Source organism: Aspergillus versicolor (assembly GCF_001890125.1).
Source record: "Aspergillus versicolor CBS 583.65 unplaced genomic scaffold ASPVEscaffold_14, whole genome shotgun sequence".
Taxonomy (NCBI): Eukaryota; Fungi; Ascomycota; class Eurotiomycetes; order Eurotiales; family Aspergillaceae; genus Aspergillus; species Aspergillus versicolor.
The window spans coordinates 174,611-187,614 of record NW_024467537.1 but is presented as its reverse complement, the minus strand read 5'-3'; the positions used below and the strand labels follow the sequence as shown (position 1 = coordinate 187,614).

The 13,004-nt window shown below is 52.0% G+C and overlaps 5 protein-coding genes across 5 annotated transcripts; all 5 read right to left on the bottom strand.

Moving 5' to 3' along the window:
* Positions 1 to 531: 531 nt before the first annotated feature.
* Positions 532 to 2,178, bottom strand: ASPVEDRAFT_107389 (uncharacterized protein; the record flags this gene model as incomplete). Its single annotated transcript, XM_040805598.1, has 3 exons — positions 532 to 1,462; positions 1,516 to 2,041; positions 2,088 to 2,178. Coding segments are annotated over 3 exons (1,548 nt in total), but the record flags the coding sequence as incomplete, so codon positions are not given.
* Positions 2,179 to 3,211: 1,033 nt separating this feature from the next.
* ASPVEDRAFT_89047 (flavin-containing monooxygenase) lies at positions 3,212 to 4,813 on the bottom strand (the record flags this gene model as incomplete). Its single annotated transcript, XM_040818491.1, has 1 exon — positions 3,212 to 4,813. One exon carries the CDS (start codon positions 4,811 to 4,813, stop codon positions 3,212 to 3,214), a length of 1,602 nt encoding a protein of 533 aa, XP_040673570.1.
* A 483-nt stretch (positions 4,814 to 5,296) lies between these two features.
* On the bottom strand, positions 5,297 to 7,535 carry ASPVEDRAFT_89046 (uncharacterized protein; the record flags this gene model as incomplete). Its single annotated transcript, XM_040818490.1, has 5 exons — positions 5,297 to 5,538; positions 5,585 to 5,657; positions 5,710 to 5,992; positions 6,038 to 6,112; positions 6,160 to 7,535. The coding sequence occupies 5 exons, from the start codon at positions 7,533 to 7,535 to the stop codon at positions 5,297 to 5,299; spliced, it is 2,049 nt and encodes a 682-aa protein (XP_040673569.1).
* Positions 7,536 to 7,809: 274 nt separating this feature from the next.
* On the bottom strand, positions 7,810 to 9,678 carry ASPVEDRAFT_155577 (uncharacterized protein; the record flags this gene model as incomplete). The annotated part of the gene is made up of 3 exons (XM_040808474.1): positions 7,810 to 9,014; positions 9,073 to 9,337; positions 9,391 to 9,678. 3 exons carry the CDS (start codon positions 9,676 to 9,678, stop codon positions 7,810 to 7,812), a joined length of 1,758 nt encoding a protein of 585 aa, XP_040673568.1.
* Positions 9,679 to 10,781: 1,103 nt separating this feature from the next.
* On the bottom strand, positions 10,782 to 11,770 carry ASPVEDRAFT_89044 (oxidase ustYa family protein; the record flags this gene model as incomplete). Its single annotated transcript, XM_040818489.1, has 4 exons — positions 10,782 to 11,053; positions 11,099 to 11,305; positions 11,359 to 11,475; positions 11,527 to 11,770. 4 exons carry the CDS (start codon positions 11,768 to 11,770, stop codon positions 10,782 to 10,784), a joined length of 840 nt encoding a protein of 279 aa, XP_040673567.1.
* Between the last annotated feature and the right edge of the window lie 1,234 nt (positions 11,771 to 13,004).

The window sequence follows — 13,004 nt, the reverse complement described above, 5'->3', positions numbered from 1 at the left end:
CAGCCTCGTCCATTGGTCCCATTGATGATTGCATAGGCAGGTTATAGCTGTAATATGTTTCACTCCATCCAGGGCAACCAATCCTGCATGCATATCTAGTGTGTTGACTAAGGATAAGTTGTTAACTATGTGCCGTTTCCGCCCCTTCTTTGGGCCTTAGCCGTATATTATTATCGTATGTCCATTATTATAGCAATTCCGGGCTAGTCTGCCAATCCCTCTGGTTTCTGGCAGACAGAGGGTCTGGTTGGTGGTGGCGTCGTAAGCCAAGTATAGCGCCTGAACTAAAAGCCACAAATTTACGAGCAGGGTTGATTGGCAATTATATCGGATAGCAGAGCCTAAGTTCCATCTCCCGACAGGTTCCCTGGGTAATTGAAACCCTCGACTCACCAAAGTATAATAGATAGACGACGACATATCCAATACTACCATATCCTAAGCCCGCGCATACTCAACCTGCCTCGCCCTCTCAACATCATCATCATCATCATTGCCTTTTTCATGAACTGCAGTCCCCAATACGCCCAAATCCGGTGCAAGCCTGTTCCCATGGCGTCCAACCTTCCACCAAGGCAGCGAGAACAGTTCGTCCGTACTCTCGAGTGATCTCCCCGCCAACTCAGGCACGAAGAACCACACCCAAACAAGCCCAAGAAAACTGACCACGGCACAAAACACGAAGAAGCCGTAGCTCTGCATGGCAAGAAGCATATCCGGCACGGCCTTGGTGTTCCCGAACTGGTTGACAAAGTGCAGACACATCACGAGCGAACTACCCAGTGCACGCAGCCGCAGTGGCCAGATATCCGCGTTGACCAGGTACTGGAAGGCATTCCAGCCCATTGTCCAGCCGATTCCGGAGATGTATATCATGGCGATGGCGCCGACGGCGCTGCGGTTCTGGGATGGGCTCAGGTGTCCCTCTTCGAGGGTCGATTCGCCCACGACGCCTAGGAAGATGGCGATGTAGGCAAGACTGATTGTCTGGATTGTAATTCCGATGTATAGTGATCGTCGGCGGCCGATGAAATCGATCAGGAAGAAGGCGCAGATGTACGCGGAGACGAGCTTGACGATCCCTAGGATGCAGCTTGCGAAGAGTTTCTCTGATTGTCCTGTTTTCCCTAGCGATTTGAAGAACTCGGGGGCGTAGATGGTGATCGATGATGCACCGCTCCACTGGCCTAGAACCTGGGACATGACGCCTAGCATCAGGCGATATCTGTTTGCTGGGATGAGGAGGAGCTCGCGGACTTTGCCCCAGCGTGAGACACCGCGGGACCCTTCCTGCTCGCGCTCGAGCTGCTCGCGGATCCCGATCATCTCGCCCTGGATGTAGGGGTGGCTGCTGTCTAGGTTGCGGAGTTTGACGAGGGCTCTCTCGGCTGCTTCGTGTTTGCCTGCGATGGTGTAGAACCGTGGTGTTTCGGGGATGGTGAACGAGAGGACGAGGAAGAACCTAGCTTGTCAGCACATAGTTAATACTAAAAGAAATACCGAGTAGTGACATACGCAGCGAACCCGATATGCGCAAACTGGGGCGCAACCCACTGCCAGCGCGAGGTATTAGGCAGATTCACCGACGCGCGCCAGTTGCTGAAGAACGCAATCGTTGCGCCGAGATACACCGAGCCGGCGAAGATATTCGTGAGCATACCGCGGACACTCTTTGGTGCAACCTCGGCAAGGTATGTAGGGCCGACCACGACCGTCATCCCGATTCCCAGGCCTGCGATGAACCGCCCGGCCAGGATCTGGGGGACATTGCCGTGGCTGACGACGACGATGATGAACCCGACCAGCCAGAGCAGGCAGAGGACCTGCAGTGATCGAACACGTCCGAGTCGGTCGCAGATCAAGAAGGCGAGGAGGGACCCAGCAATGCTACCGAGCTGGACCATGCTGGTGATGTTGGACAGGACGTTGGCTTGGTGGCCTTCAGACCCTTCTTCCAGCCGGAACTCATCTTTAAAGCTTTGTAGACTGGTCATGCCGCCGACAAGGCCTTCATCGAGTCCACGGCTGAGACCAAGGAGGCCTTGAATGTATTAGCAGGGTTTTATAATCGATTATCAAGGGCATACCAAACACCGCAGCACTCCAGAACAGCTTCCAGTTCAAGACCTCGCGCGGAGTATCACGCAGGCCCTCGGACTTTTCAATACCAAACCTCATTTTGGAGAGTGTATGGGATGAATTTGATGCAGCAGCCTGCGTCGTGGGGAATGGCACGATTTATAACCGGCCGTCCGGGCTATAGCCGAATGCTGGACAGCTGGAGAGGGATGCCGACCTATTATCTAGCCACGCGGGTGTCTCCACTAGAGCAGTTCCTTGGAGACAGGAAGACTCCTGTCAGGGGTGGAAGAATAGACAAATACCCCGTGGAGTGGGCGTGCGAGTCAGGCGTGGAGGGCAGGCTCGGAATCTGACCGAGCTCGACTATGCGCGCACTGATTGGCGACTGGATGTGATATTGATTCTAACAAGCATCAGATCTATTCCTGCCTGGGAATAGACTACCCCAACTTCCAGTGTGGCACTGACATGGCTTCCTGGGGTTGGAGATATCTCATTCCTCGCCTACACTCTACAACGAAACCTCCACCGTAGATTCAGTCGAAACTAAAGGCCTTTGGCACTCTCAGCTATACCGAAGCTCCGTTATTCTCCGAGAAAAGCTGCTTCAGATTCTCGTTCAGGGAATTGCCCAAGTTCTCAACGGTCCAGGTGTACTGATGGTCACTGCCATCACCAGTCGACTTGCCTCCAATGCGCAGATAGCCATGAATGATATCAGAACAGGAATTCCACCGGGTCGAATAGAAATGCCCCGTAAGAAGCTCTTTGCTACCTGCCGAAAACTGACGCCATCGCTATGAAGCTGTTGAGAATGCTGCGATGTGTTCGTCCTCACTTCGACCCACAAGGGCCCTGCATGTGGCGAGCTCGGTCAACTTCCGGCAGCGAGTGTTCAGCATGCAGCGAGATGCGAAGCTGGATCTGTCTGGGAACTTGCTGAATCTGCAATCTGTTTATCTCGCTTGTCACCCTCTTGCTCTGTCTCTTTCAAGGGGATGTTCCATTGTGGTTGACATGGGAAAAGCTAGTCGGACTATCAGATAGTGGTAGTTTCCAGTCCCAGGTACAATCAAATTCAGCTATATAGTACTTAAAAACAGTACAGTTGTCGATTTTGCTTGTCCAGCTAATTCCCAAAAACGAACGATTTGTACTGGTTGCTCGCCTCTTCCTCCAGCTTCGCACGGTAGTTGTGCAGCCCAGCCAGGAAAAAGGCACTGTATTTTGTCTTCCCTTCCACATTATCATTCTGTATCCACGACTTCACCTTGTCGAACACCGTCTGCTTGGATACGGCTTGGACAGTTTGCCACCACTGTTCTTGGGCACTGGCGTCCGCCTCAACTGACGGTAATCCCCCTGGTGCTCTCCTATTTGCCTCCTCAATCAGCTTGACGATGAAATCCCCCTGCAGCTCAATCGAGGGAAGCATATTTGCAAACACCGCCCCAGGGCCAGTGACGCTGAAGAAATTCGGGAAGCCAGCGACGCTGACGCCGTACAGCGTGCTGGGGCCGGCCTTCCATGCCTCGTCCAGGGTACCGTCACGCCCAGTGATATTGATGCTGCGGTATGCGCCATCCACGCCATCAAAGCCCGTGGCGTAGACAATGACATCCAAGTCAAATGCCTGCCCGTCCTGGAGCTCGACGCCAGTCGTTGTGATCTTGGACACCGGGTTGGATTTGATGTCCACCAGCGAGACATTACGCTCATTGAAGGCCTCGTAGTAGCCCTGCGTGCAGAGTGGCCGACCCCCGTACGGTCCTACCGGCTGCAGCAGCTTGGCTGTCTTGGGATCCTTGACGATCTGGGCAATCTTGTCTCGCACGAATGCCGCAGCGGTCTCGTTTGCCTCGAGGCTGGTTCCGAGGTCGTTGAAGGTCTCGAAGAAGAATCGGAACCCGCCGCCTTTATTCCAGATACGCTCGTATGTCTCCCTCCGCTCGGACTCGGAGACCTCGAGCGCAGATTTCTTGCTCTCGTCGAAGCCCATGGCGAACAGTGATGTGAACACCGTGTCCCAGATCTGGTTGTAGTTCTTGTAGATCTCCTCCTTTTCGTCCTCGCTGACGGGGCGGTCATTCACGGGGGTGATATACAGAGCTCGCTGTTGGAATACCGTGAGCTCCTTCACGATGGGATGGATATTCGAGATAATCTGGCTCCCTGAAGGGCCTGTGCCAATAACCCCAACCCGCTTCCCAGTCAGGTCAAGGCCCTTGGGCCACCGGGCCGAATGGAAGGAGATGCCCTGGAAGGAGTCGATTCCTGGATATTTGGGGATCTTCGGGTTCGTGAGGATCCCCAGCGCTGTGACGAGGTAGGTTGCCGAGAAGTGCAGGCCCTTGTCCGTGGTGACATCCCACTTGTTGCGAGCAGCATCGTACTGCGCAGAGGTGACCGTGTTCTCGAAGATATAATCCCCGGCGACGCCGGTCTTGTTCGCGGTATCGATGATCTGGGCCTGGAGGTCTTCTGCGTTCAAGTACCGTGTCTTCCACAGGGGCGGGTCTCGCTCGTCGGAGAAGCGATACACCCAGCTCTCGGTGTCGGTATGAGCACCGGGGTATTGGTTCCAGTACCAGGCACCGCCGAAAGCACTGCCTTTTTCGATACCGACGACGTGCTCGAGATGAAGCTTGTTCTTGAGCAGGCTAACGAGGCGAGTGCCGCCGAACCCTCCGCCGACAACGACAGCGTCGACTTGGTTGATTTCGATGGTCATTCTTGCAAGTTTCAGCGATGTGGCTTGAATAGTAGAATGGTTCAGATACTAAGTGATGCTGGACAGTACCATGGCCGGCATCCCCCTCTTTATAGATCTATACCCCTCAATGATTCGAATAACGACGTCTATCACGAAGATGGTGCCATCAGAATGGCCAATATGTTGGTCATGTGTACTCACCATACAGAAAAACAAAGTATAACGCTGTAGCGAGTAAGAACAGACACAGAAGATGCAACTCGGATTAGGACAGGCATTTCCCACCCGAATCCCACCCGAGTCCCCATCCGAGGCAGCAATATGTCAAATTATGGCGTCAATCCTGGGCAACCCGAGAGCTCAATTTCCCACCCGATCATCGGGTGGGACTGCTAAACTGTGTCGATCAACCACTGGAAATTAAGCAAACTCTGGAATACAGTCTAGGTAGGGGGACCATTGAATTGAGTATCTCTACTTGAGAGGCTGTGGAAAGTCCTGTCATGATAGTCCCAGAAGAAAGCTGTTCAACACGTCCTGATCGTTATCATTAACACAGAAACCATTTAAGCCCTCTGTCCAAAGGGAAGGCCAGGCGCCATCAAGACGGTCCAGGTCGAACTCCATGTCAATGCCGCAATCAGGAGCCTCCGCATCCCGAGGAAGCGCTGCGAGTTGAGGTTTATGTAGTAGACTTGTTGAGGTGACATGTTCGTTAAGCTGCTTTCTTAGCAGGGCAAGGCCTATACGAACGTCAGTAGTGTAGCTAAAGTTCGTGGCGGTTTATACCTCGTAGAAACTCCGCGTCCTGGCCGAGATTCAGATATTGCTGCTCAATGCTTTCTGCAAAGGCAAGGACCATCTACAAGGTCAGAATTGGAATATTTACAATAATGATACCGGGTTGCACATACCGCCAGGTCAGATCCGTTCATCAAGCTCGAGGGAATCTTGGTCACGTAGATGGAAAGGGTCATGATTGCAAGCAACAGCTGGTTGAGCGTAGTGAGTCGTGACCCGTTGCTGTAGAGGGTCATGTCATTGTATGTTTTCAGGATCGAGCGTGCAGATGCTGCCCCGATACAAAGAGAATATCGCAGTCTGCTCCTCCATGGGGTTCCTTCGCAGAGATGGCTAACACGGCTTCTAAGCCAGCTAGTATGAGACGTTAGAGCGGGTCGATGCAAGGCAATGAGACTGTACTGATTAGCCAGTGGCAGGAACTTGTAGCATGGATTATACCTCTGATGGTAGCTCAATGTGACGAATGTCGCCAGGTGGAATTCCTCTGGTGGACAAAAGATATCATGACCAGGCCTACTGTCTCATTAGAGTCTCTCCATTCCTGGTAAAGGGGGACCGACCTGATGTCTTCGGGGAATGTCGCCGCCAGATCCAGCAAAGACCTGTCAATACGTCCCATTTCATGCAATATCTCCTTTGTTGTGCGGCCTTGTTTCCTGTGAGATAGTCGGATTATCGAGTCCTGGATCTGGGCAAGCCGGATCAATGCTCCAAAGTAATCGAAGCAGCGCCCTGGAAGACTTAGAGACCGCACCGGATGTGGAAAGGTCTGGTCACATTCTTCTTCGCGTATAGCCGACGGCCTGCCAGACTCCAGTACCATGGCCTTTTCAAGAATATATGCTGTCCACCAAAGCCGCGAAGAGAGGTCCACTGTCCCGGCCATATCAAATCCATCAGCCATGATCATGGGATTTGGCATATCCCGATGCAAGCCAAGCGACTGTGCGATACGGATTGCCTGGCCCAGGACCTCCCAGCTTGCGCCCTCTTTGCTGCGGCTCCTCAAGACGATGGCTAGTAGCAACAGTGCTTGTACGGACGTGGCGTAAGGAATGGCAACCAGGTGGCCGTACAGAGAGTAAGCCGCCTCGAGGTAAGACGCACCAATATCAGTCGGATGGCCTTCAAGTTCATCGGCAGAGGCACTGAAAAGGCAATAGAGACAGACCAGATGCGGGTAATCCTTTGCAGTGAAAGGCGAGCTTTTTGATGCCAGCATCGGCCTCAGCTTCTGAATCAGCTCATAGATGCTATCCCGCTCAACGATAGGATATATCGGATATATCTTGGAGAAAAACACAACAAGGTACTCGTCGGCTTTGGCGGATGGGGGCAGGTCTGGCAGGGAGGTGAGAAACGGCAGCGAAACCTCCATGGAATAGGCCACGCCTTGCTGGAAATGGGGAAATATTGGACGCCAAAAGTCGCGATTTGTGAACAGGAGGTCGAGATATTGGACGAGAAGATACACACTATCACAGCCGCTCCCAATGGCCTGGCACCTCGAGCGACTCTTGTCGGTCATCACCGCGATATTGGATCTTTGGCTAGGTCTCTCTGCCTGGGAGACTCGACAAGGCTGCTCTTCCCCGGCAAACGGCGCAATGAACATCGATGGCAGGGGAGTTTCCTGGGCGATCATGGGAACGAGGACTTTCTCGGTGGGCGAAGGGGGCGACGAGCCTGAGACTGTATAAGAAGCAGACTCATGCAGTGGCAGAGGACGATGCTCGATAGCCCGCTTGCCTCGACGGCCTACAGGCTCGCGGCGACGACCTACTCGTCCTGGCCGGCGGAGATCGGTCGTGATGCACTCGAGACTGCGAGCACTGCAGTTGCGACAGGACGGTTGCCCTGTATCGCACTTCATTTTATGCTCGCGGCACCAGTTGCACGCCGTCGCCTGTCGAGGCAGCCTTGTAGAGCCAGCCATAGCACAATACCACTGTCAGAGACAGGTGTACTTGCCCAGGAACAGATAATGTGTGCGATTAAGGAAGATCGTTGATCCCGATGTTGTGATTGTCCAGCCAGATGATGAAATAGATGCTTACAATGTCACAGCCCACTGTAGATAATACACTGTATCATAATTCAATGCTAGTAGAAATAAACTACCCGAGCCTTGAATCATGGACCAAATGGCTCCGGGACTAGCTGAATTGATTTGTATTGGTACAGGTCAACTACATCGGCATTCCATATAACTACCCAGCGCTGTATCTCCACAGGACCTCGCCGCCGTAGGCATAGACTAGAAAAAGAACAAGTGAGACTACCCAGATGGTGCTTGAAGGGCTGCCTTGTAGAAGTGAAGCATCAGGTCTCGGCCATTTATGTTTAGAAAGTGGCGGTATAGGATTGTGCAAGTCGGCTTCTATTTCCTCTGCAAAGTCATCCAGCACATAACGACGCTGGACAGTCCCCTTTGCCGTTGTCCTGAAGGGCTTGTCGACAGGCGCAATCACAATCCGAGTCCTTGCCATTCGAGCCTCCTCAGGGAGGCCGCCGTTGAGCCTTTCCACCAAGGGCCAGAGCCTGTCGATGATCTCTTTGGGCGACAGCTCTCTCACCATGGTCCAGTTCGGGTCTATAATGAGCATCACACGAAGGGCAGGGTCGGGTGTCATCACAGCCCTGGAGACTAACTCGTGCTCTTGGAGAGCTCTCTCAATAGGAGTTGGGTGGAGAAACACCCGGTTTTGTAGCTTGGACACGTCGTCCGTGCGGCCAACATGCTTCCAAAGGCCCTTGTTCTCGGGGTGCTGGGTATACAGATCCCCCGTGTAAAACTCTTGTTGATCGGGGAGAACGAAGAAGAGAGCATGCGTATAGCGGCCTGGTGGGCGTGGGATGACCAGCTCGGAGTGCCCACTGGGGTGGTCCCGCATCTGTATCGGATGATGGCAGTTCCATTCCACGTATTCCCAGTCCTTGCAGTCTCTAGGTTGTATGGTATGGAAATAGCCTTCCTCGGTCAGCCCGATACATGTTTGCAAACGCGTAACGCGTGCGACTTTATCACCAACGCTCGATGGCAAAGGCATGCCCACGAAGCTTATGGACTCCAGGCCTCCCAGGGACTCTATTCCATCCGTCGAAGCACTCAATCTTGTTAGCATGTCGGGTAGAAACAGGCCTGACTTTGCACCTGTCTCGGACACAATCGCCTTCAATGTGGCCGCAGTTAATGGTGCATCTGGGCCTATAACGAAATGCGTGTGATGGAAGAGTGCAGCTACCCATGCTAGAATGCCAGTCGCGTGGTACATATTGGTCTTTACCAGAAGGGGGTCATTGGGGTGATTGAACCCAGGAGTTGTCGGCTTTCTCCCCAGAGGCAACGAAATACGGTTGAAATAGTCCAATGCACTAAAGTATCCATGTGGCATAACTATCTCTTTCGGTGCCCCTGAGCGACAGAAATTCAGGTCATCAGCAACAGTCTTCCTTTTAGATCGTGGCCTCACCTGTGGTCCCTGAGCTGTAAAGTACGACAGCCGGTTGCTGCTCCCTGGCCAGGGTATATTCGTCGGAATAGGGAAATGGCTTGGTTGGACCTTTGAACATTTCCCAGAGATCCGAGACTTCCCATGTCTGAAGATTCTTATTTGACTTGCTTATACCTTGAGCTTGGTCCATAAGCTCACGGGCGAACAGCAGCTTGGAGCAATTCCCAGACGTGAGAAGATGGTCAATCACGGAGGGAGCCGTGTTGGGGGACAGAATAAGGAGCTTTATCTCTGTCAGTTGGATATGATACTGCAGTCTGGCCCTTGGCTACTCACACAGTGGCCCAGCTTCATACACGCAAGAACAGCTATAGCGTAGCGGATATCGTTTGGCCCGATATAAACGAGCCTCTCGGGTGTTGCGCTGGACGAAACTGTCTCTTCAAGCCACCACGCGAAATTGTTTACTGCGTGGGCCAAGCCGCCAACTGTCACTCGACGCCACCCGGAGCGCAAACTCTTGAGAGATACCGAGTGGACGCAGAAGAGGCGTTCTGGGTTGGAGAGTGCCTCCTGGTCCAGGGCATACGGCAGAAGGCGCGGCGTGAAATCGTTAGAACCCATGATGGTAAGGCTTGACTATTCGTGTCAGTAGGACAAGCTGAGAGTCCCAAAGTCATTCGAGCATCAACAGGAAATCTGGCGTATATGTATATCTCTGACCCCTGACTAACTGTTGACGTATGCAAGACGCAATTATTGGGCTCTGCTGCAAGATATCACAAGGAAACGATTTATGCCCCTTGCTACTATTGGGGACGCGTAATTCTGGTGGAACAGGCGATGCTGATAGAAAAGACCCCCTTGCCCGTTTTGTCGATTGATATCAGATACCTCATACTGCTCCCTGATCCGCGGGCTGGAAGATCTCATCATGGCAGAATAGAAGCCACCACACCGACCTTTCTCGGGCGTGCTTGGCCGAAATGGAAGCCTGATTATGCATTGCGAGTTTATCTGTGCCTGCGTAGTGTTCCAGCCCAACAACAATTTCCGCCCGGCAGCCGCAGTGATATGTGACACATTGCAGCCGTCGTTTGTAACAGCAGTAATGGCCCTCCCAGTAGCGGTTCGGAGTTGGCTGCTGCTAGGTGAATTGGTCGATGCCGTCGTGGTCGGGCTGGTTAGACTGTCTAGCAAGGGTGCGTCGTCTATAAATCTGATCATGGCGTTCAGTATAGCATGGTCCAAAAAGGGTAAAACGGTGGCCCCATTGCTGTGAGCGATGAGGGTCTGCCCCTGTAGATAAGATATAGTTAAATGATCAAAGCCCCAGGTACGCCGTTAATCGTATAGCCCAGGGCGGATTTCCATCGTCTTGGTATTCAAGTCCGTCGATGGCTAGCATCCTTCATTGTTTCTCTTATTAGGGCTGAGATGGAAGCCCTTACAGTGTTCAGATCTCCTACCTGACAAGCCAGCTCGAGGGAGAACTTGCCAGGCCAGCCCAGAGATATTATACACTAGATAGACGTATACAACCTCGATTTAGTTTGATTTGTGCAGCCCTACATGATATTCAGAGGTCAAAACAACTAACTCTGTTTCTATATCTAGCAATTTTGTGAGTACTCTCCATTCATTGGATATATAATCGCTTGTTACCGGCTTGTATTATTTGCGAACTGGCCTATGTGAACCCAGTGGCCATATATTCTTGAGCGTGTTCAGTCCACTATCTGTCCCCCGTAATCATCGTCATTCACTGCGTTTCCCTTCGCCCAGGCATTGATGGCATCCATGTCACGGCACTGTACCTCGGAGTCCCATGTTACGAAGGACCCTTTTGCCCGTTCTTCAGGTGTCCTTTGCAGATACTCTTGCGTGTACTGCCTCGTACCAGCCTCATCAATGTAGGTATAGTTCTTGTTCCACCAGTATACTAGAGAAACATCCCCGTGGCAGAGAATAGCTTGTCTGAGGACATCAAAACAATGGCCTACTGCTCATTAGAACGCAGCTTGAAGTGATGAGGGAGTCATACCTATGTGGTGCAGTATTTCGTGCTGAGTCGCGTTTGGATAGTACCGCTCAGGATAGAACGACTTCCGCAGTCGGCTCAGACAGTGCATTTGATGGTAAACACCTAGCCCGTAGGCATAATACCCGGGATCCTCATACAGTTCAACGGCCTCAGGAAGGCCCAAGTCCTTTGCTTTCTCCCCCGAGACCCGGACTATATGGTCATGGTCTATCGTGAGGGGCGTTAACACAAGCAAACCAGGACACTAGTGGACTACCTACCCCTAAGCCAATCATTCCAGGCTGCATCTACCTCATCTGACGGAGGGGATTGGAAGATCTTATTGGGCTTGTACTGTGTGTTGACGAACCGCTCGGCGCCGTCTTCGCGAAGGGGGGCTTGTATTGGTCAGTCTTTGCTGATCTGTCTCTGATTGTTGGGATACTGACAGGAAGGAGGTACAGGCTTATCCGCCAACGACCTTGCATGATAGTTGAGGCCAAAGGCAGCTATCACAAGAAATATGCTGAAAATCGTGTTGGACATGGCCCATAGATTCAACCACAAGCGTGGACGTGAACTCAGTTTACCGAAGGGGAATCGGTACCGCGACTGGTGGGAGCTTTTTTCGACATCGGAAATAGACTCGTCCTGGCTCTCTCTTGAGTGTAGGAGAGAGTAGTTGGCACTCATATTGGATCAGTGAACTTCTTTGGCAAGATTCGGCTTCAACAGCCAGCTCCAGTGCGCGACACTCAGAATGAATACATTCAAGAAGATCAGGGTGAATGCATGAAAGTCGCTTAGAAGCAAGGGCAATGAGGGATTTATCTCATTTGAACACCCCTGTTCATGTCGACTGCTGAAAGCCGTGGAGTTCGCTGGAATCATGTGCCACTGGTATACAGTCTCCTGTCAGAATATCCCTTGCAGCTTCCGGTGGGAAACATATTGATCGATATCCAATCGATTCATGGCATATTTCAGGTTGACATACTCAACGAGGTTAGCTACTGGCAAGCTTCGCGTGAACTGCTTGCTGAACTATACTCTAATATCTAGTTTGGCTGTCCCATAGCCCTATCTCACTGGTGGAAGCCATACTTCATTCTGTATAATGTTTCGTACACCGCTAGGCCTATGATGGTCCTGTTTCAGCGCCGCCACCAACTCCCCTACTCTGTACAACCATCTCGAGCAAGGAGCATCGCAGACCAATAGGCCGGGCCGAGTGCAGTATGCCACCCCTCCTATGGCACAATCACAAACAGGAGGATCTACACCCCTTTCGAGCAAGGGAATTGCAGCTTGTTGCACGCAATCATCTATTGTGTTTGTGTCATGGTATTCAAGTCAATCTATTCGCCAAATAACACTGGAATTGCACTACATACATGTATATCTCCTTGCCAGGTGCTTGGATGGTGACGACATTCCATGTAGGGGGCACTGATCCGAACATGACTGGACCTAGAATACAACATAGCTGAGCACTCGGCAGTTTATGAATGGCAACATATAAGTGCCATCATCGTCAGGAGAATCAACTGGTTTGCAGTGAATCTTCATCCTTCAGGCTCAAGCTAGCTCTTCGCTGCTATTACAACTTTCAACCCAATCCAATTTCTCCTATCACAAACACTACCTCTACCTCCATCATGCGCTTCACTTCCTCCACCGGTTTTGCGACAGTGGCACTTCTTGCTATCTTCAGTGCTGCTGCTCCTGTGACTCCCAATGCTGAGGACATAACGCACTCTCCCGGGTCCGACGACTTGGTCAAGCGTTTTGCCCCTGGGTTTGGCTACAATGGAGATAACCAGGAAGCTGATGGCGACCTTTCCAAGCGTTTTGCCCCTGGGTTTGGCTATAATGGGGATGACCAGGAAGCTGATGGCGACCTTTCCAAGCGTTTTACCCCGAATCT